The sequence below is a fragment of the Cucurbita maxima genome, unplaced genomic scaffold (genome assembly GCF_002738345.1).
Source record: "Cucurbita maxima cultivar Rimu unplaced genomic scaffold, Cmax_1.0 Cma_Scf00001, whole genome shotgun sequence".
NCBI classification, from domain to species: domain Eukaryota; kingdom Viridiplantae; phylum Streptophyta; class Magnoliopsida; order Cucurbitales; family Cucurbitaceae; genus Cucurbita; species Cucurbita maxima.
The window spans coordinates 5,769,966-5,790,631 of NW_019272017.1; the positions used below are offsets into that span (position 1 = coordinate 5,769,966).

The 20,666-nt window shown below is 36.1% G+C and overlaps 5 protein-coding genes across 7 annotated transcripts; 2 read left to right on the forward strand and 3 right to left on the reverse strand.

Annotated features, from left to right (window-relative positions):
* The first annotated feature begins 431 nt into the window (after positions 1-431).
* On the forward strand, positions 432-3,029 carry LOC111488054 (putative serine/threonine-protein kinase-like protein CCR3). The gene has a single exon (XM_023135652.1). It carries the CDS (start codon positions 642-644, stop codon positions 3,018-3,020), a length of 2,379 nt encoding a protein of 792 aa, XP_022991420.1. The 5' UTR covers positions 432-641; the 3' UTR covers positions 3,021-3,029.
* A 1,369-nt stretch (positions 3,030-4,398) lies between these two features.
* On the reverse strand, positions 4,399-8,274 carry LOC111477133 (phosphoinositide phospholipase C 2-like). 2 transcript variants are annotated; one of them, XM_023121131.1, is made up of 9 exons: positions 7,817-8,274; positions 7,242-7,438; positions 7,001-7,136; positions 6,669-6,920; positions 6,349-6,590; positions 5,790-5,907; positions 5,261-5,413; positions 5,037-5,123; positions 4,399-4,894 (listed from the first exon to the last, which is right to left on the reverse strand). In XM_023121131.1, the coding sequence occupies exons 1-9, from the start codon at positions 8,132-8,134 to the stop codon at positions 4,601-4,603; spliced, it is 1,797 nt and encodes a 598-aa protein (XP_022976899.1). In that variant the 5' UTR covers positions 8,135-8,274; the 3' UTR covers positions 4,399-4,600. The 2 variants fall into 2 exon arrangements, with proteins under 2 accessions (XP_022976899.1, XP_022976909.1); XM_023121141.1 differs by having other exon boundaries at positions 6,349-6,587; positions 7,817-8,270.
* A 936-nt stretch (positions 8,275-9,210) lies between these two features.
* LOC111477145 (peptidyl-prolyl cis-trans isomerase CYP19-4-like) lies at positions 9,211-11,418 on the forward strand. 2 transcript variants are annotated; one of them, XM_023121153.1, is made up of 8 exons: positions 9,211-9,368; positions 9,487-9,537; positions 9,610-9,688; positions 10,290-10,337; positions 10,426-10,449; positions 10,587-10,769; positions 10,907-10,982; positions 11,059-11,418. In XM_023121153.1, exons 1-8 carry the CDS (start codon positions 9,291-9,293, stop codon positions 11,198-11,200), a joined length of 681 nt encoding a protein of 226 aa, XP_022976921.1. In that variant the 5' UTR covers positions 9,211-9,290; the 3' UTR covers positions 11,201-11,418. The 2 variants fall into 2 exon arrangements, with proteins under 2 accessions (XP_022976921.1, XP_022976929.1); XM_023121161.1 differs by having other exon boundaries at positions 9,212-9,368; positions 9,487-9,525.
* Positions 11,419-12,037: 619 nt separating this feature from the next.
* Positions 12,038-12,825, reverse strand: LOC111477159 (protein EARLY FLOWERING 4-like). The gene has a single exon (XM_023121174.1). It carries the CDS (start codon positions 12,751-12,753, stop codon positions 12,364-12,366), a length of 390 nt encoding a protein of 129 aa, XP_022976942.1. The 5' UTR covers positions 12,754-12,825; the 3' UTR covers positions 12,038-12,363.
* A 1,992-nt stretch (positions 12,826-14,817) lies between these two features.
* On the reverse strand, positions 14,818-19,501 carry LOC111488114 (GDSL esterase/lipase CPRD49-like). The gene is made up of 6 exons (XM_023135758.1): positions 19,186-19,501; positions 17,745-17,822; positions 16,088-16,228; positions 15,807-15,883; positions 15,563-15,712; positions 14,818-15,363 (listed from the first exon to the last, which is right to left on the reverse strand). The coding sequence occupies exons 1-6, from the start codon at positions 19,294-19,296 to the stop codon at positions 15,150-15,152; spliced, it is 771 nt and encodes a 256-aa protein (XP_022991526.1). The 5' UTR covers positions 19,297-19,501; the 3' UTR covers positions 14,818-15,149.
* Between the last annotated feature and the right edge of the window lie 1,165 nt (positions 19,502-20,666).

Consider the following 20,666-nt stretch of genomic DNA (forward strand, 5'->3'; position numbering starts at 1 on the left):
TAATGTCAATGCAATTAAGGGGGGAAAATTGGATGCCTATAAATATGTTATTAGAGCATGTAATTAAAAAAATGTAATAAATTCAGATCATGTGATGTTTTTTTTTTTTCTTTTCTTTTCTTTATAATAAAGAATTTTATATGTTTTAATAACATGGAGGAGATGGAACTTTAAGTTAAAAAAATTCATAAAATTTTTGTAGCCTAATAAATAATAATAATAATAATATATAATAGAAGATTGTGATTAAATTTTGAATCATGGGATAATTAACTAATTTAAGAAAATAAATTAATTAAAAAAAGTAAATAGAAAAAAAGGATTAAAAAAGAAAAGAGAAATGTAAAACGTATTAAAGTAAAACGGCTGCCAAACACGGTGTTTAAGAGCTTCCGTCTCCGGTGAAAATGGAGAAAAACCAGAAATTCTTTCTCTCTCCTTCTTTCTCTGAAATTTCATTCTTTTTTGGTCTTTTCTCACTATAAACATAGGCCCTCTTGATTCCCTTTATCTCTCCCTCTCTCTCTCTTAACTTGGATCTTTCCTTTTCTCTCTCCTCTGTTCATGGCTGCAACTCCCAATGAAGTACAGCAGACCACACCCCAACAAAACCTCCCTTTTCTCTCTCTCTCCTCTTTTAAATGACGAAATTACCCTCTCCGACAGTCGCCGCCGTCCTCATCCTCATCGCCGTCGTTTTCCCGCTGTTCCCGGCGATTCAAGCTCTCGGTTCTGCCTCCACCCTTGCCGTCAGTTACGCCTCCAGAACCGTTTGTGGCATCGTCGCCGAGCAGCCGACCCAAAGGATTTTGTGCTTCCGTGACGGTCAAACTATTTTTATTGAACCTCATTTCTCCTTTTCTGCCGTCTCCGGCGGCCGGAATATCTTCTGCGGTATAAGGTCTAGCGGCGATATCCTCATTTGCTGGGACTTCGACTCATCCACCGCCGCGTTTCCCTGGAGAAGAATCTATAACAACACCTCCATTTTTCTCGAGAATCTCGCGGTCGGCGACGAACAAATCTGTGCCACGGCTGTCGGCGCCGGCAATGTAACTTGCTGGCGAGAAGGTAACAAAGCTAAAGTTGGATTTTCTTCTCTTCAATTCGATTCAATCTCTTCTGGGTACGGATTTTCTTGCGGAATTTTGAAGGGCAATAATCAATTCGTACGATGTTGGGGTCGAAATTCGTCGATTGCAAACGTAATCGAAAATGGGTTTAGAAATATTTCAATGGCGACCATCGTCGCCGGCGGGTCTCATGCTTGTGGATTGAATATCTCCGGTGGGTTGGTTTGTAAAGGGAACAACGATTTTGGGCAGCTGGATTTTCCTTCAAGTTTAGCCATGGAGTTCTCTGAATTGGCACTCGGTGAACGCCATAGCTGTGGGATTTTGGTCTCGAATCGATCGGTGGTCTGTTGGAGTGGTGATTTGAGATTCTCTGTTGATTCGATTCGAGAAACTTCTTTTGAGTTAATTTCTTCTGGATCGGATTTTGTTTGTGGTTTAACGACGAGTAATTTCTCTGTTCTTTGTTGGGGGCCTGGTTGGTCCAATGATTCTTCACTTTCTCTTCCTAAGATTCTTCCTGGTTCTTGTGTTCAATCTTCTTGTAGTGATTGTGGGGTTTATCCTCTGTCTCAAACGCTCTGTTCTGGTTCTGGGAATGTTTGTGGTCGCTGTTTGTTTAATGTTTCAACGCCGCTGCCGTCGCCTCCACCGTCTCCGCCGCCAACGGTGGCGGCCCCATCATCTCCTTCGGCGGGTTTGAAAAGGGGTTTGTTGGCATTTGCTATTGTGGGCTCTGTTGGGGCATTTGCTGGGATTTGTACTGTTCTTTACTGTTTATGGACTGGTGTTTGTTTTAAGCATAAGAAGATACATAACTCTGTTCAGCCCACCATCACTAGAGCTGCTAGCTCGACAACATCGAATACGAACAACAGCCCGGTGTCGAGGTCGTCGACAATTCGGCGACAGGGATCCCGGATAATGCGGAGACAGAGGAGTGGGACATCGTCGAAGCATGCGGATAAAGCAGAAGAATTCACTCTATCTGAGCTTGCTAAGGCTACCAATGAGTTTTCCCCTGATAACAAGATCGGGCAGGGAAGCTTCGGCGTGGTGTACCGGGGGAAACTGTTCGACGGTCGGGATGTTGCGATAAAGAGAGGCGAAACGGGGTCGAAAACTAAGAAGTTTCAGGAGAAGGAGAGTGCTTTTGATTCAGAAGTGGCATTCTTGTCTAGGCTTCATCACAAGCATTTGGTTAGGCTTGTTGGGTATTGTGAGGAGAAAGATGAGCGGCTGTTGGTTTATGAGTATATGAAAAATGGTGCACTTTACAATCATGTTCATGACAAGAACAACACTGAGAAAGGGAGCAGTGTTATAAACTCTTGGAAAATGAGGATCAAAATTGGTCTAGATGCAGCTAGAGGTATTGAATATCTTCATAACTATGCAGTTCCTCCCATAATCCATAGAGATATCAAATCATCCAACATTCTCCTCGACTCAAATTGGACAGCAAGAGTGTCGGATTTCGGGTTGTCGTTAATGAGTCCCGGGTCAGGCTGTGACTACCAACCAACCAAGGCAGCTGGGACGGTTGGTTACATTGATCCTGAGTACTATGGACTCAATGTTTTGACTGCTAAGAGTGATGTGTATGGGCTTGGTGTGGTGTTGTTGGAGCTTTTGACAGGGAAGAGAGCTATATTCAAAGACGATGAACAGGGCGGGACACCGGTGAGCGTGGTCGATTATGCAGTGCCTGTCATTATGGTTGGAGAACTGGCGAAGATTTTGGATCGGAGAGTCGGGCCACCGCATATCAACGAAGCAGAGGCTGTGGAGCTGGTGGCTTACACAGCGATGCACTGCGTGCATTTGGAAGGGAAAGATCGGCCAACGATGACCGACGTTGTCGCTAATTTGGAACGAGCTTTGAATCTCTGTGATGATAGCCCTGGTAGCAACTCTAGTGGTGGAATTTCCATTGTTTCAGAGTGAAAAATTCTTCAAACAAACACAAGAAAATTTTGAGCTGTTCTTCATTGTTTGTTTGTTCTTGATCATTCTTTAGTGATGTAAAAAGGAAGAGTTTTTTCATCTAACATTGAGCTCTTAGTTTTAAAAGCATCACTATGTTTGTGCATCTTTGTTCAGTAGACTCGATCATGACCGAACCGGCGGTTCGAGATTACGGGACGATCATGAACACGTTGATCAATCAACAAAAATGAAATCTAAAAGAAGAAATAGAATGTGAACTGAGATTGGGCATTGGAGATTTTCCTTTCCATGGGTGTTAAGTGATGAGATATTAAGGGTCATAAAAGTCATTAAATCAGACGGTGGACATTGAATGGGGTGCATAGTAAATGAAGATATAAAAAAGGGACAATGTTGAGGGCAGGTGAACAACCTCTTCTCTAAGAAATTCAAAGGGAGGCATTAGAGGGTCCAATATTTTGAAAATTTTGGCACCCAATTCCAATAATATGTTTGTATTTAATTCAAACCCCCTAAGACTATTGCCTTTTTCTTTTCTTTCTTCTTATAAAATATATTTTGGTGTTATCAACGTGCTTTCATAAAGCTTAAGACAATTTATATTATGGTTGCATTTTGAATGGTGCGTTTAGTCTCTATTTCATTGACGCTTTGATGTAACATTAAATACTTATTAGTCTCAATAATATACCATTACTTAAAATTAATATCTATTATATTAATTTAATAATTAAGCGTGATTTATATTACTTAATAATTAGGAAAATAACAAAAAGTAACGTCAAGTGGTGAGGATGTTTGAAGAAATTGCAGTTTCAATTATAATTATTACATTCCATTTTTTTAATTACTTTTCAGACAAAGATTTACTCGCAGGTTGATTATTTCGTGAAATTCAAGATTTTGTCGTAATCAAATCTGTGGATTCGCTCAACCTTTAATCATATTTTATGTGATAAATAGGAGCATCAATATTAACTTTAAATTCTCTTAATTATTAAATAATTTAAATTCTTAATTTTTCTAAAAAAATAAACTGGTAATGTAACATTTTATCATTTAAACAACCTTTGGAGGTTAGCAGAGCCAAAATAAAAATAATTCTAAAATATTTGGATGCTGAGTGGTGGAAAACTGAGCTACCTTATCCAAAAGAAAAGGAGAAGATAATTGACAATAAAGTTGAACAAAATAATAATAATACAATCTGTCAGAAATAAAATCCAAGAAACCTTTTATGATCTAAAATCTCAGAAGACAAATTTGTGCGGTGTCACTGGAACAGGCTTCTGTTGAACACTCGATTCCAACCCAAAAAATAAAATAAAATACAAACATTATTTGACAATACAATTAAAAATAGAGGAAAAGGAAATGGACTGACAGAAACATAGCCTTCTTACATACAATATAGATTCAACTCAGCTATTTATAGATCCTCTCACAAAATGGGAAACTAAATGACACCAATAATTAATGATAGAATTAAAGGAGGAGAAGAGGAACAAAAGCTGCTTACTAATTTTGAAGCTGTACATAATTTATATGATGTTGTGGAACTTCCTTTTCCTTCATTGTTAAACAAATTCAAATCCCATCAGAAGCTTCACAGATTTGTACTTCTCTCCCTTCACGTTGTGGAGTGGAACTGATCGAATCCCTCTTCTTAGTTCTGCAACAGGTAGGCATGTCTGTCCCCCGAAATCATCCTTTTCAGACATGTCGTACTCGTGAACTTCGATTCGAAGTAAAGCGAGTTCTGGAACAGATAATGGAAATTCAAACTCCTCGTTCCAAGCAGGCACCCAGTTATCCTCTAATGTTTTTGTTTTCTTCATTATGGTATCAGCTGGAACTCCAGCAATTCCCACCTGTATACACAACAATAATCAAACGATCCCAAATGCAGCAACAGGTTTTAGCAGCTATACTTTTTTAATCTGAAAACTAACTTCCATTGACAAAAGGTCTTGGCTACATTCAATCAAAATACTGTAAACTTCATTGACATACCCTTGTGTAAAAGTCTGGTGGGGAGTAAACATCAAAGTGGGTGTGGTGAAAATCATAATACCATCCTTCCCCCATATAAACAGTCACCTTTTCAACAGATAATAGAACCAACATCGTCAATACAGTGAAATAAAATAAACGAATGTACATTTACAATTGAACATTGGCTACAGGAAACTGAAGCACAGTAAAATGGAGGGAAAAAAGGAGTTGCGAGCACTTACTTTCAAAGTTGTTTTCACAGGCAAACTAGCTCTAGGATCAAAGATCTCATCATCTGAACCAGGGTTCAGTATAAAATCTGGTTTTTTTACATAACCACATCCACCATTAGCCCTGAACATCCCATGCATCAACCATAGGGACCTTCCATAACCCTGTTATAATTCACAGATCATCCAATTTTCAATGTTCGGAAAATTGGAGAAACAAACATAAACTAATCAACAAAATGATGGGATTTAGAGAATTGGAAGTCATTGGATAAGTTAACTAGAGAAAAATGAAACACGGCCCCATTTCAGTTAGCAGTCAAATGCTTAGGAAGGGGATTCTAAGTTTCATGAGATACTAATCTATCAAGGTTAGCAAGAAGTCGGATATTATCCAATCTTCCATCTCAAACTGCTAGAGAGCTCAAACATTCTTCTTCTGACAAACAAGATCGGAATGGGAAAGAATGAATCAAGAATTTTTGTAATTAAACAATCTATATCTAAATCTTTGATTCAATATAGACGAAGATGAAATGACCTGCATGTTCAGCGCAACCATTTGAGCACCATGAGTCCACCCAATCATTGGGTTATAATTGGATGAGTCAAACCTGGTCCCCTTTGGATAGATTCTCAAAATGTTCCTCTGAGTAAACCTACAGCAAGTAAGAAGAGAAAACTCAAGAAAAATAACAAAATTTTCCCCAAGAATGAGCAACCCCTGAGAGAACATATGAACTACATGAAGACATGAACTCCATAACAATGTTACTTCTGTAAGGAAAAGGAAAAATGGGGAAATTTTAAGTTTTCCATTATCGTAGATCACATTAAATACCAAACTTCTCCCCCATCCTAACCCCTACACATCCATCCATATAATTATACAATCACTGAACTTTGGGGCACTTAAACTCCAAAGAGTTTCCATTCCACAATCAACAAAAAGTGTATGGCTTTATGCACCCTGTCTCTGCCTTTTCTAATAAACACAAGAACTTCAAAAGAATTTGGACAACCTAAATGTAAGCCCATTAAAATGTATGTTCACTTAGCCCATTTACTATTGTCATTGACTGAACAAATTTTGTTCTTACCTTACTATCTGTTTTCCATGAGTAAGTACTGCCTTTTCTAGTTGTTGCTCACTCAAGCTCAAACGTCTAACTTTCTCAGGATCCACTTTGAGGCATGCATCAATACCCCCTTTGGGCTTTCCCGCATGAATAGCGATCAAATTTTTATATTCAGGTGCAATATACTGTGTACAGTCTGCAGACTTGGGATCTCCATACTCAGGATCGTCCTCGTCGTTACTATCTTCATCCAAATCTTGCTGCTATGTATAACCAAGCATTAGATCAAAACCTGTTTAAAAAGCATAAGGATGAGAAAATTCTTGGGGAACATTACAGACCTTGTAGTCAGTCACAGTACCATCTTTCAAGCTTGACACTTCCCTTCCCCATGCTGGTGTTTCTTTATTTTCCCCAGAAGTCTTTTCCTTTTGTGGCTCACCCTCCTTAGGAACATCTTTGGTCTTAAGGTACTCCTTCGGTGGTTTAGTTGATATAATAATCCTTTTCTTCAGTGATTCGGGAGAAGGAAATTCCTTCAAGCATTCAGAGCCAGGAGAGAACAGGATGTCTTGAAATGTACTTGTAACCATCTACAACAGTTCAGAAAATTATAAGGTCTTAATAATAGACATACACAAAAACAAGAGAGGGGGGACCTAAACTGCTGCACCTCGGCCACTTTAGCTTGAAGATTAGGCGGAAGATGGTCTTCCAATGTTATTACAACTGGATATTCTGATGCAACAAAGGCATACTCTTTAATAGATTTTAAACATTTAATAAGCTCCACAGGGGTAGTAAGTGTCCTGAAAAACAATCTCCGAATTAGGAATGATCAATAAAAACAAAGATTCCACATAAAACAGAAGATCCCATTACTGAAAGAAGAGCAAGAAGATACAAAACAACACCTGCCATGAAGAACATCTATATCATCCTTTGACGAATTCGGCCATATATCCAATTCAATAACTCTAACTCCTCTCTGCAGGGCTTGTATGATGGGCACATCACTGCAATCACTGCTGAGCTGATTCCCAGTCAAGTATGAGTTGTGACCTGTATATATGTAATAGTGCGACAAAGGAGCACTCATATCTTGGTGCACCTGAAAAACCAGAATATACGCCATTCCATGTTCAGTCATAATACCGAACTTGTCCTCGTACCACCAGAAAAGTAACAAGATGCTTTACCCCATGAAAAGCTGAAAACAAACATTAAATTTGATGTATAAAACACACACCGACACGCACAAAGAGAGAGAGAGAGAGAGAGAGATCCGGAATCTCTTTCAAACAAGCAAGAACACAAGAGGGGCTCAGTAATCAATTAATTTCTACACATAATTAACAGTAACCCCAGTCATCCACAGCAAAAAAAAAAAAAAAAAAGAGCCAAAACAGACAGAAAGAAACTAAACAATTTAAAAATCGAAAGCAATTATGAAGAGGGAGCAGAGTGAAAAGAAAGGCAAAAAAATTACCCCACGAGACTCGAGAGGAGGGTTGAGATCGCTGAAGAGGTACTTAAAGAAGGCTTCAAGATTGAGGGCCTTCCGATGGAAGATGTTCAAATGCTTAAGCTCGTTAGTACAGCGCTCAATCATGTTCTGAGCGTCGTCCCTCGTCGTCTTGACCTCCTTCTGAACGTCGATCAAGAATCTCTGCAGATGATCAGCGTCCATGATCCCATTCTCGGAGTACTGGTCGAAGAGGTTCTTGATCTCTTTGGGGGCTTCGCTGGCGGTCATCCTGAAACGCCGGCGGAAGCAGAAGCACACTCTGTAGGTCTGCTTGGACATGGAGGAGGAGAATTAGAGGGAGACGGGGGGTTTTCGAGAGAGAAACAGTGAGAGAGAAAGCTCTGTGAAGAAGAAGAAGAAGAAGAAATGGGAACGGAAATGGAAGAAGATGAAACCAAAGGAGAGTAATGGTAGAGAAGATTATGGCCCACATTTCTCACCAATTATACAATCTGGTTGGTTGGACCTTTTAATTATAAGCTACACTTAATTAAAATATACACTTTAAAAACTTTTTAAATAATAAAAATTCAAAATTTTAAAATTTGTATTTAATACATATCAATTTTAACGAGTATAGCATATGACCCAATCACATAACACATGTCCATTATAGATATCGTCAAATACATTATATGCCTTGTTCTTTATCTGTAATTATTTATAAAACATGCTCGATGTTGATACCCATCTTTTATTAATCTTTCGGGTCCAATTACCTCTCCCCCTCGTACCCATATCAGCATGTTTAAAGTGTTTATTATTGTTTTTTTTCTCTAATTTAGAGTACTAAACGTAAATGTATCCATAATTTCTTAAAAAAATTTAAAGTGAAAATAATTAATGATGCTGTGTAATGAATATGAATGAATGATGTTAGGAAGCATGTTTTTTCTTTGATTTTTTTAATTATTTTATTGATTAATTTTGGTTTTATTTCCTAAGATTTAATACTTTTCTCCCTTTGTATCACAGTGACATAAATCCAATTCGATTTTCTATTTGGTAAAATATATTGTTGATACTTATATTATCCATAAACATTGAATAACTCATTTATAAAAAATGGACAACAATAACACCCATGAACAAAAGAAAAATACTTTTGAATATTCTAAATTTTTTAACTCATATGATTTGAGTTTGATATTTTCTTGTCCATATAGTCACTTTTTATTTATTTTTTTTTTTTTTATATAAATACTCTTCTTTTAAAAATAAACAGATTATATTTAGGATTAATTAACAAGGTTAAGGGATATTATTTATTTATTGGTAATTTAGCCTTGTTTTTTTTAAGAACAATTATCAATTCAGCATTGTTTTCACCTAAAAAGAAAAAAGGAAAAAAAAGTCAGAACTGTTTTAATTTCAAATTCTTCACTGTGGAGGTTTCCTGAAAATCGAGACGATCTTGGAGAAAAAATTCGAAGATATGCCCACAATGAAGAAGTTATTCTCAGCGGTCTGGTTATGGATCTTGTTTCTGATTGCTACAATTGTCTTGATTCTGGTAAGATTTTCCGTATCCATCTTCCATTTATCTTGAATGGAGAAGATCAGAGCTCCCAATTTCAATTTCTAAAATGTCTTTGTTCTTCTTCGTTATGATTTTTTCTTGCTTTTCGCAGAACCAATTAAATGATAGTGGTGTCTCATCCGAACAAAAGGTTGTCGATGAAGTGAGTTACTGTTTCTTCACTCTCCGTGTATCTCTTCAATCAAACAGAACTCACTTTTGTAATTGATTATAGGAAATCAAATTGGGGAAGAATCCTACGACGGTGACTCACAGAGTATACTTCGATATCGAAATCGGCGGAAAGCCCTCTGGTATGGCCCATTTCTGTTTACTTTCTCACTGGCGAACTAGTTCGAAAATTTTCGATCCAATTTTTCCTAGGGAGGGGGTTTTTGTTTAATAAACCTAATGTAAGGTCAGGTTAATCATTAGTTTCTCGAGTGGAATGAGAGTGAGTATGAGACTGGGCATGTGTTTTGATGAGCTTTGCTGTGTCCTTGTAATGAATTCTAGTCAAAACTCAGATTAGAGTGGGAGAATTATGGGTGCAATCAGATCATTTTGTTTTCTTAATGGAATTTCATTGTCAAACTTAATGAATCATCCTGTCTAGTGAACTAATTGCTAGAATCCATATCAGTGTTAATGGAGGAATTAGAAACCTGTAAAAGAGTATTAGGGGCAAATGCAAAAGTTGGGTGAAGAGTGATGACTCCTACTACAAAGATCGATCACAATAAAATTTTCATATCTCGAGGAACATTGGGTAGTCAGGAAATCTTGCAAGCCTAAAGAAGGAAGAAAAACATGGCTAAGATTTGCTTCTGTTTTATATTTTGAACCAGAAACATATATTTATTCAAAAGTGGCAACTCATTTGAAGATCTTCCATAACAAATTTCTTTCTCACAGGACGAATTGTCATTGGCCTATTTGGAGAAACAGTCCCTAAAACCGCAGGTAAGGAGCTAGTTCAATGATTCTTTGATGACTGTTTTTGTATTCCTATAGAAGGCTCTGATTAAACTTCTATATGTGTGTTCTGCAGAGAATTTTCGCGCTCTTTGCACGGGTAGCCAAGTATATTTTGCTCTTCAATAGTTAGGTTTCTCTTCATATTGATTGAAGCAGCAAACATTTATTTAGTTTTCTGCTAAAATATTGTTATGTTTTGAAAATTTATAAATAATTCGTTTAATCTTGTTCTAGGAGAGAAAGGAATGGGGAGGAGCGGGAAGCCTCTACATTACAAAGGAAGCAAATTCCATAGGATCATTCCCAGTTTTATGATACAGGGAGGTGATTTTACTCGTGGAGATGGCCGAGGTGGAGAGTCGATATACGGCGAAAAGTTTGCAGATGAAAATTTCCAATTGAAACATGATGGTCCAGGTAATCTTGACTACTTGAATGTTTCAACAGCCAGTTGATTGAACATGAACACTGGAATTTGAGGACTCTAATATTTGATTTGAACTTACTTTTAGAACCTATTCCCGTCTTGAATGAATGGTTTGGCTTTTTATCAGGTTTTGTGTCAATGGCAAACTCTGGGGAGGACACAAACGGATCACAGTTCTTTATTACGACTGTTAAAACTAGCTGGTAAATGTTTCATTTGAAAGGTTGACGCAGTTCCTTGTGGAATGAACTTTTCAAAATCTGTTTGCTTATTTCATAGGTTGGATGGGCACCATGTTGTGTTTGGAAAAGTGGTTTCGGGCATGGATGTTGTGTTCAAGATGGAAGCCGAAGGAAGTCAGGGTGATGGAAAACCAAAGACTGAAGTTTACATTTCAGAAAGTGGCGAACTTCCAGTATAGTTCTGGAAACAGAGATTGTTGATAACAAAGGTCCTCTCTCCCTACAACTTTCTCTCTAGTGAGATGTAGGCATCAGCTTCACATTAGAATTGATCATTCCAATGGCATTTAATGTTCTCATTCACATTATTTATCATTTCTATACAATGGACTGTTATCTTTGTAAAATGTCAAGATTTTCCTTCTAAAAATGGTAGATTGGTGTTGAAGTTTTAGCATCTTCCATGAACACAAGCACAAACACGCTTCATCTTCTTTTAGAGATTCCATATTCAGAAAAGTTTTCAAAATAAGCACATCATCTTCTTTTGTGGATTCCGAATTTAGAACAACTTTTATGGAAACAGATACCAACTGCAAAATCAACAGATTTGATTGAATGATATCTTCAAATATCTCACTTACCATATCTAATTAATACCAAGATTTGTGTTGATAAGTAGATATTTAGTAAAAAAAATGATTTTTTTTTTTCTAAAATATCCTCACCTTTCTACTGTTTGAACGTTCATGTATTTTGGGTAAAGAACAGCACGGCAGCACCCTTTTGTGTCTTGTATAACTTATATGATCAATCTCAGTAGCTGTTGTTTGTTATATGACAATATATAGAAAGACATGGAAAAAGGTAGTGTTTCTGTAAAGATTTAGAATATAGAATTATTTTTTTGTAATTTTCCTTCTGTGGCCTTAAAACTCAAAAGCGTCTGGATTTTTATATAAAAAACTAAAGCACTTTTGTTTCCCATATGATGTTCTGTTTTATCCTCCGCTGCTGATAAGAAAAGTTTCCCATCTTTTGGGAGAATGTAAGTAACGAAGAAGAAGACAATGAACTCTGACAATGATGATGATGATGATGATGATGGAAGCATGCATTAACTGTTACATTTGAAAGAGGAAACACATTTTTAATGAGAGAAAAACACCACCACAAAGCATACACATACACGCACCACCTGCGAGAAGTTCTTCATTCTCGCATTTCCACACAGCCTACTGCCCACCTTTTATCCTAGCCGATGATGATGATAATGATGCAGATGATAATGATGCTGATGAAACAGAAAGAAAACAATGCGCTGAAGTGAAGATGACCGGATGTTCTTGTTTTTTTATTTTTTATTTTTTATTTTCTTCGTTTCTGTGGCTTGAATTCTTCGTCAAGCATCTGGGTTGCTGCTTCCTCTTTTGCCATTTCTGGATTTGTGGTTATTGAACCCAGAGGAGAAGTCAGAGGAGAAATCGGAGTACATGGAGACAACTTTAGAGATGTTCCCATTGAGTTCTTGGATGAGAGCCACGTTGTCCACCATGTTGCTGGGAATTCGAGACTGGTGATTCTCATTCACCTGTTGAATCAGCACTCTGTTACGGTCCAGCACTGACTGGACCTGGCGGAAGGTCTGGTCGAAGGAGGCCCACACCTGGGGGTCGCATTCGTCAGGGAAGCCGTCGTGTCGGCCGTCGTCGCTGGTGGTGGTTGTGGTTGTGGTGGTGGTGGTGGCTGAAGGCTTGGTTTTGGATTTGCGGCGGTGGTTGATTTCGGCCATGGTTGGAAGTGGAACTGGAAGGGGAGTGGGAGCTTGTAGAGGAGGAGGAGGGGAAGGCAAGCCAAGGTTGAAGGAAAAAAATTGAGTTAGTGATGACTAAATACTGCTGGAAGGATCCATTATCGGTGTAGCTTTGGGACGAGGAGCTGAGAGACTTTTAGAAGGGCCCACGCGAAGCGAACAGCGCGTGGAAAGAAGATGTACACAAGGCAAAAAGGTGCGTTGGAGCAGACCAAAACTTGGGTGCTAGCTGGGCTACACTCAGGTTGCAAACTATCCACGTGGCATAATATTGTGGTACCACGTTTCAAGCTTCTTTTTTTTTTTATAAATATATTTGAATATATACATATAAAATGATATTCATTAAATGAAAATATAACAAATAAAATAAAGCAAGCAAAAAAAGTAACATGACATTCCACACCAAAAAGTTCAGCCACATGGTTGCACTGCAAAAGTTGGGTGATATTTAGCATCCTAAGTTTTTCTCCATTCGATAATGTTTATTTGTTTGAACGAAAATTTAAACTTCAAACTTCTAAACAAGTAAACATTATAATATTTTATATAAATTAGTTGATTTAAAAAATCTCTTAAATAAAAGGGTTAGAGTTTTGAATTTTAATTTCCGCAAATGAATTTGAAAAATACTTTGATCGTAAAGTAGTAGATGTTTTAACTAAGCTGCTTGTGAAATCATCAAACTTATAGCCCGAGTAAAATATGCACACTCGGCTCAATCATACAACTTCATTTTAGTTCAACAAAAAGCAAGAGTTAAAATTTAAATATTTGACTTTTTAGTCTATTAAACTAGGCTCCATAAGTCCATTAAATTGCAAGACCGAAATAAAAAAACATTAAGATTAAATTTTTTTTTTTTTTTTTCTCATATACATATGGAGAATTAGTTAATTATATTTAAAAATAAAAGGAAATTAGAGAAAAATGATTTGACAGTGGTGGGAGTAGTCACATCTCATTATTACCATCCCGGTAAAAAAACGTGCAAAAAAAGAAAATATCCAAAAGGAGAATGTGAACACGCGCTAAAGAGCGCGAGTGGGATAGATTGATTGAGAAAATATCCAAAAGTGAATATAAAAAGAGAGAGAGAGAATTAATAAATAGAAAAGGGTTGAAAAAGGGTTCCACGCAACACCGAGTGGGTCCCGCCCCAATACCTTTAAGCATCTATCTTAAATATCTTCAGAAATATCTCCTCAATATATTATTATTAAAAAACCAAAGAAATTTCCTTTTTTTCCTTTTTGTAAATTTACTAATTAAGTAATATAAATATCTTTTAACTCTTTCTTAATTTATTACAGATGGCAGGGAATAATTTTATCTCCCATTCCTTTAGGATATTTCAATTATATTCCCTTATTCAATTAATTTAAGTTTTAAAAAAATTATAAAATTGTAGAAGAGATTATTGCTTAAACTAGAAGTTTAGATTTTTATTTTTCAGTAATACAATAAACACAAAAAAGGAAAAAAATGATTATTAAATAATTTATTCACATTAATTAGTTGTCGTAAAAGAAAACTTAATACTAAAATGGAGGTGGGTATTGGTCAAATCATATTAAAGTTTGTTTAATAGTTGTGATTTGAGAAAGTAATACCAATAAAACCCTATTTATTATATAATAAGCACTTTATTAATGTAACAAAAATGACTTTGACTTAATTAGAATGATTTTTGTGATGAATTATATTTTAACAAAAAATAGTTTATGATTGGAATTAACAAATTACTGAAATGAAAATAATTCATAAAAAGAGAGAAATAGCATTGAAAATTTGAGAGAGACAAGTAAGAGAAAAAGTGTAAGTAACAAGTTTTCTCAGTATGCACGCTCGTATTATAGAAAAATTTTCAAAAAAGTCACACAACATGTCTATATAAAACACGTTTACAACGAAGCTCTTATGATTGAACCTATGATACAAACAAACTTTTCTGCTTCAAACACTTAATTGCTGGGTTTGATTCTAAATAATAGTGAAACACACATTTTTCACAACCTTTTTCATAATTAATATCACTCTGGATGATTCGAATCAAAGCCATTTACTCCATCTCTAATGTAATATGAATTGAAAAATAATTATAAAGGGACTACTGAGGTACAAATATTCTACTTTTGGCTACATTAGCTGAGCTTGCCTGCTGTCTCTGCGTGGTGTTCAGTACAGAAATAAAGCAGCACATATGATATTATTAATTTCCAAGAAGCTTATGAAAAACTTATTACTAATTTATAATACAACATTCTATCCACTCAATCCTAAAATTTTCTGCTGCTTGTAATTGCAACAATGAAAGATCAAGTGCTGCATACTTCTCTCACATTCCCTTTGTCTTCTATGGAATTCTTGCAAAACTAATCCCACATGATATCTCGGTGAATAATCCAATCGGACCCGTTGAGAGTTTTTGAGCCATTGGCTGCAACAAGATCGTAAGGTGAGTCTTCTGCAAACTCGGTTGGAAGGGACTTCCAGAATAGAGATGGCTTCCATTCAGCTTCCTTGAGAACTTTCATGATCTCCTCCACCACTACTTTGCTCCCTTCAGCTGACAAATGAATCCCATCTCTGCAAAATGGGGAAACAGGAAACAGAATCGCTTCAAACTAAACCAAAAACCAACCGAAAAGATGATGCCCAACGTTTTTCAGTTTCCTAAAACTCGTAGCATCTTACAAAAAAGAAAATGGAAGTTTGTATTTCTCAATCAGATTGAAGAAATATGAATTACAATCAATATTCAAAATGATGATGAAAACGAACTTACGTGAGGCAAACGTTCATCCAATCATCTCTTTTTTGGAAGGCACTAAAAAGATCAACAACTTTTACACCCATTTCTTGGCACAGCTTTACACAAGCTTGGGCATACCCCTTGCACAACTCATTTGTTCTCACCAGTTCACTGAGAAACTTGCTGCATAATTTAATAAAACAAATGAACTATCTTAGAATAAAAATACAAAATAAACAAGGACGTTGGAAACAATGCATTAAATTGCATAAGGCACCTTGAACTTTCACGAACTTTGGTTTCATTCACCGGAGGGCACGTTAAAAAGATAAGGCGCGTTTTATCTGAAAGACCCTGATTTTTTAAGGATTTATGTTAGAATATGCATCCACAGCAGTTAACATAAGAAAACGAAGAGTATGATTCAATTTATTCTTTCAGCGACCGGTAGGCTTGTTAGCTACAAGTAATGGTTTTACCTACTAATTTCGCGTTCAATAGTCTTTTGAGGATCAATTTAGTAGGCTGATGTTAATATCAAGTTTGTGTTTGGAATACCTGGATATGAGTTGCAATTTTTCTCATGTTATCAACGTATTCAGGAAGTGGTACATGAGGGCCAAGGCCAGATGCATGGGGACCCATTGAATCATTACCACCAAAATAAACTATTACCAAAGAAGGCTGTACAGCAGCATCCTGAGACTCAAGTAAATAAATAAATAACATGGCAGAAGCAATGATAATAATGACAACGTAGATCGCACAAAGAAGAAAAGAGGAACAAGTAGGGGTGAGAATGAAAATAATGTTGTGTGAAAAACCTACTAATCATACAGATATTGATATCAAATTAACATCGCTGGTTTACACAGATCACCTCGAACCTAAATAATTCAAATTCCTTAATCAGAAATGAAACTAAGTCGTCACTTAGTATAATCAAGTCATGTGACTTGAGAGGTATTTGGAGGACGCAAGTAAGGAAGAAGGGATTATGCCCTAATGAACTGAAGTAATCAGGTCTAGAAGAGAAGGGGGAGCTTTCTAATTCCCCGTGTTTGAACTCTCTTCGTTGATAAATAATATCAAGTTCTATCAGTCTGAGAATTTCTACCGATTATTTACAGTTCCAACTGATAATACTTGCAGAAATCTGCCCATTGAATAATTTATATGCAATGGCAGCACAAGGAACTCATTCACAAGTGTAAGAAATGAATGCAAAATTCCATCCCTAATGGAAGTGTTCTAGATATTGGTACTTCCATCCAGCTAATGAACCTAGGAACTTTGATTAGGAGATATAGTTGTGATACTATTGGGGCCAGTCCTCTTTTGTCCCTTCCACACATGAAGATAAAATTAGCTAATAATAGCATTTCTGAGAATGCAATAAGAAGTATGAACTCCCACATGACGATCTACCTGGGATATTAAAATCCTATCAATTTTTATACAACCAAATGTAATTTCAAATAGTTGTCTGGTGAGATTACACGAGGTGCGTGTAACCTGTCACAAATATTTATAGTTCGAGAAAGCAACTAAAGGTAACATTCAAAAAATCCAGCAAATGAATTTCATTTGTTCTCTATCCCTTTTCTTGGAGTGTCCTTTATAAAAGAGAGCAAGGAAGAGAGTAAACATCACTTCAGTTTCATGGATTAACCCTATCTTTTTCTGTGCAATGGGAACTATTGACGGAGATGAATAAAGGAATTTTCCAAAACAAGGGAAGGAATTTTGACTTCTCTTTACATGTAGTCGATTTTCACTTTAGTTAGTGTCTGATCCAAAGTTTTTTGCAACTATTCTCTCTGTTCACTTTTGTACAATTTGAGAGCCTTTTTGCAATCTCTTTGGTCTAGGGTAGATGCCTCTCCTCACCCCTCTTTCCTTTTTTCCTTCTTATATTTTTTTTTATATATCCCTTCATATTTTAATGAAATGCTCTTGCTCTGTGTATATGTGTATATCTAAACTGGGCAACGTTTTCATATACATCCATTCCTATACCCTATAGTTTATTCGGCATAGAAAAGTGGTTCTGCTTTTGAAACATTCCTATCAGATAAAAAGAATTTTATTGTCAAACATATAAGTAACAAATTTGTGTGATTTACACATGAGGAAATAGCTAAACAACCATATAATTCTAGCAAACAATAAAATAATCAGACACCTCCAAATTCTACAAAACTTGACACAATACCTTTGGAAAAACCTGATCAAGAACCTGTACAGCGCGCCGAGAATTCCAACTTAAGTAACCTCGTAGAAATATATCTGCCTGAAAGGAAAGGGGCTCAAGATAAAATTGTCACAAAGCATACAATAAGGCATGTATAGAATTCAAACTTACAAACAAATTCAACTAAAAAATAGCAGCAATCTGATTTCAGTCTGAAAACGGGGGTGGGGGGTTCTCTGGAAAGTAGTGTAATAAGAGAATCTTGAAATGCTAATTTTTTATATAGAGGTAGAAAATAAATAAGAAAAAATTGTAGGGAAAATATATTATTTAACTAATTTATGCAGAACAGAAAATGCCACTCTAGAAAAAGGAAGGAATTAGTGCAGGGGAATGCAAATGGTTCTTTGGTGAGAATACTTTTGAGAGCGACGACAATTTTGCTATGATAAGGAAAGATTTTTTTTTTATATAGTGGAAAATAAGAAGAAAACATTCTGATTCGCGAAATATGTCACATTAGGGAAGAATCCAATCATATTTCAAAATAAAAATACAATCATACCATGGACATAAGGGAAAGAAAATATGGAATAAATTTAAAAAAATCATGTAAGACAGTAGATTTGTAAATATTTAGTCAAAAAGGAATATAATTGACAGGAAAAGGCTTCCCTTTCTATAAAGACCCAACACAATAGGTTTACATCAGATCTCAAGTTATATGGGCTTAAAAACAAGCCTTAACATAATGAAGCCAAACCCAGCAGCCTGACGGAGTTCTTTCAAGCACAAGTAGAGTAGAACTGATGTAGTCTTTTCAAGCACAAATATAATCATCTAAAGTGGGGTGCAATCTAAAAGAGATGGCCATACCTCTTTGATGAATGTGGTATTTAACTTTGATGATTTACGTCGTCAACTTGACCCTAACTCAACTAGTTAACACATTAGATTCTTGATCAAGAGATCTAAAGGTTCAAATCTCTGTTTCCCTTTACATCCATATTGATCAAGACTTGCACAAAACACTTTTCAGTATAAAGATTAAACCAAACAACTATTCTGCAGGTTGAGAAAATCCAACCCCTATGAAGTGAGAAAGCAACAAAACTTAAAAATGAATCCTTAAGATTCTCAAAAGCTAACCTGATTTGAACTCATTTACTCTAAGAGCTGTTTATATTTCTGTTGGCTTAAGTCACTATACCAAGCCAACAACTAAACTATAAGATAAATAAATAACTAAACAAAAAACAAATTCTGTCTTCAGGCTTTACCGGAGAGCTATCAAATCCAAATTTAACAAAAGAACTTCGAAGCACAATCCCATTCATTTCAGGTAAAACGAAAAGGAATTTCCGTTGAGGGCATTCAAAGATGGGCAGATGGGTCAAACATTTTCAACAAGAAAAAAGCAGAAAAGGAAAGCAGAGAAAAGCGAAAGAGAAAGATGAGTTACTTTGCGGGCATAAACATCGGCGAGTATAGCACCCCAACCGCCATTGGAGAAGCTGAACTGAGTAATGGAAGATCCAAAAAGAACGAACTGAGGTCTCGAAGGTCCTACCATGTCCGTGCACTCAATCAAACAGATACATCAAAAGGGAGAAGGGAAGGAAAAAAGGACGAACCGCCGATTTTACTCCCTCTTGCTCGGATGAAGTTGTTAAGGTCACGAGAGAAAAGGCTGAACAGATTGAAAGCGAAATTTGACAATGGTTTGCATCTCTACAGCATTCATTTCCCTCTATCTTATTATAAACCGCTGATTTTGTTTGCGCTACGCTCAACATTTCAATCTTTCCCCAAAACAATTTGTTAAATTTTGTTTTAGGAACACCATTTACTTTTAAATTATTGTTTTACATTTTTGGATGAGAGCACATGAATGAACCACCCGAGCTTACTCAAAGTGAACAATATCATATATTATTGTGTAGATTTAATATAAATTTTTTGTTCTAAATTATTCAAAAAGTGAGTCTTATCTATATACATGCAATCGTTACCTTTCTCACACAGAAGCTCAACGAACCGTCTATTATACCTAATTTTTAAGTCATAATTTTATGTTTATGATCCTTGACGATAGCATTTTTCTAGACTTCATTTAAACTATGCGAGCATCCTTTGACCTTAATGTCATGCTTCCCATGTTAATTAATAGGTATAGTTAATTGTCCACCTACTGCTCACAAAGAATGCCCCCACAAACAACATTGGTCAGGGTAGGTACTCCCTAGCTAGGGGGCAATTGATGGTGGTGTTTTGTGGGGGCCAAGTATAGTATAGGCATCGTGTCATGTTTTACTTTCACAACTATAAATCAATAAATTTTTTGTGCACAATATTTTTTAAAATTTCTTTTTGTAGGGTTGTATATCCATTTAAAAAAATTCATCCACTACTTTTCCACCACCATTACAAATATAAACATACCGAAACACATTTCTCTAGAATTGTGATAAAAAAGATAAGAATCGATCGTTACTATACATTTCAAATAACACAATTTCTAACTCTTCCCCCAATATAACATTTAGTAAATAACTAAAAATAACATCTTTTGGTTTAGACATATCCGTCTGAATTGAAGTAAATTTGGATAGGTATGGTTGGGAGGTGATTTGATTGTGAAAGGGGGTTGGACATGCATTAAAAGCACCCCACCTATCGATATAACCAAGCAACCAAACCCTAATTTGTCATTAAATGAGGTGTGAGTTTTGTGCTTTTGGAATGTATAAGCATTTATAAAAGTTTTTATGCTTTCAATATATCAAACTTATGTTTTGCTAAAGGTGAGGCCCATTCATCAACTTCATCCATCAAATCAATTAAGTTTAGAAGGCCACGACATTACTTTTCTATTCAAAATCATTGTTATAATCAAATTGAACGAAATAAATTCGGTCGATTTTCTTTGTCGGTTTAGAGAAG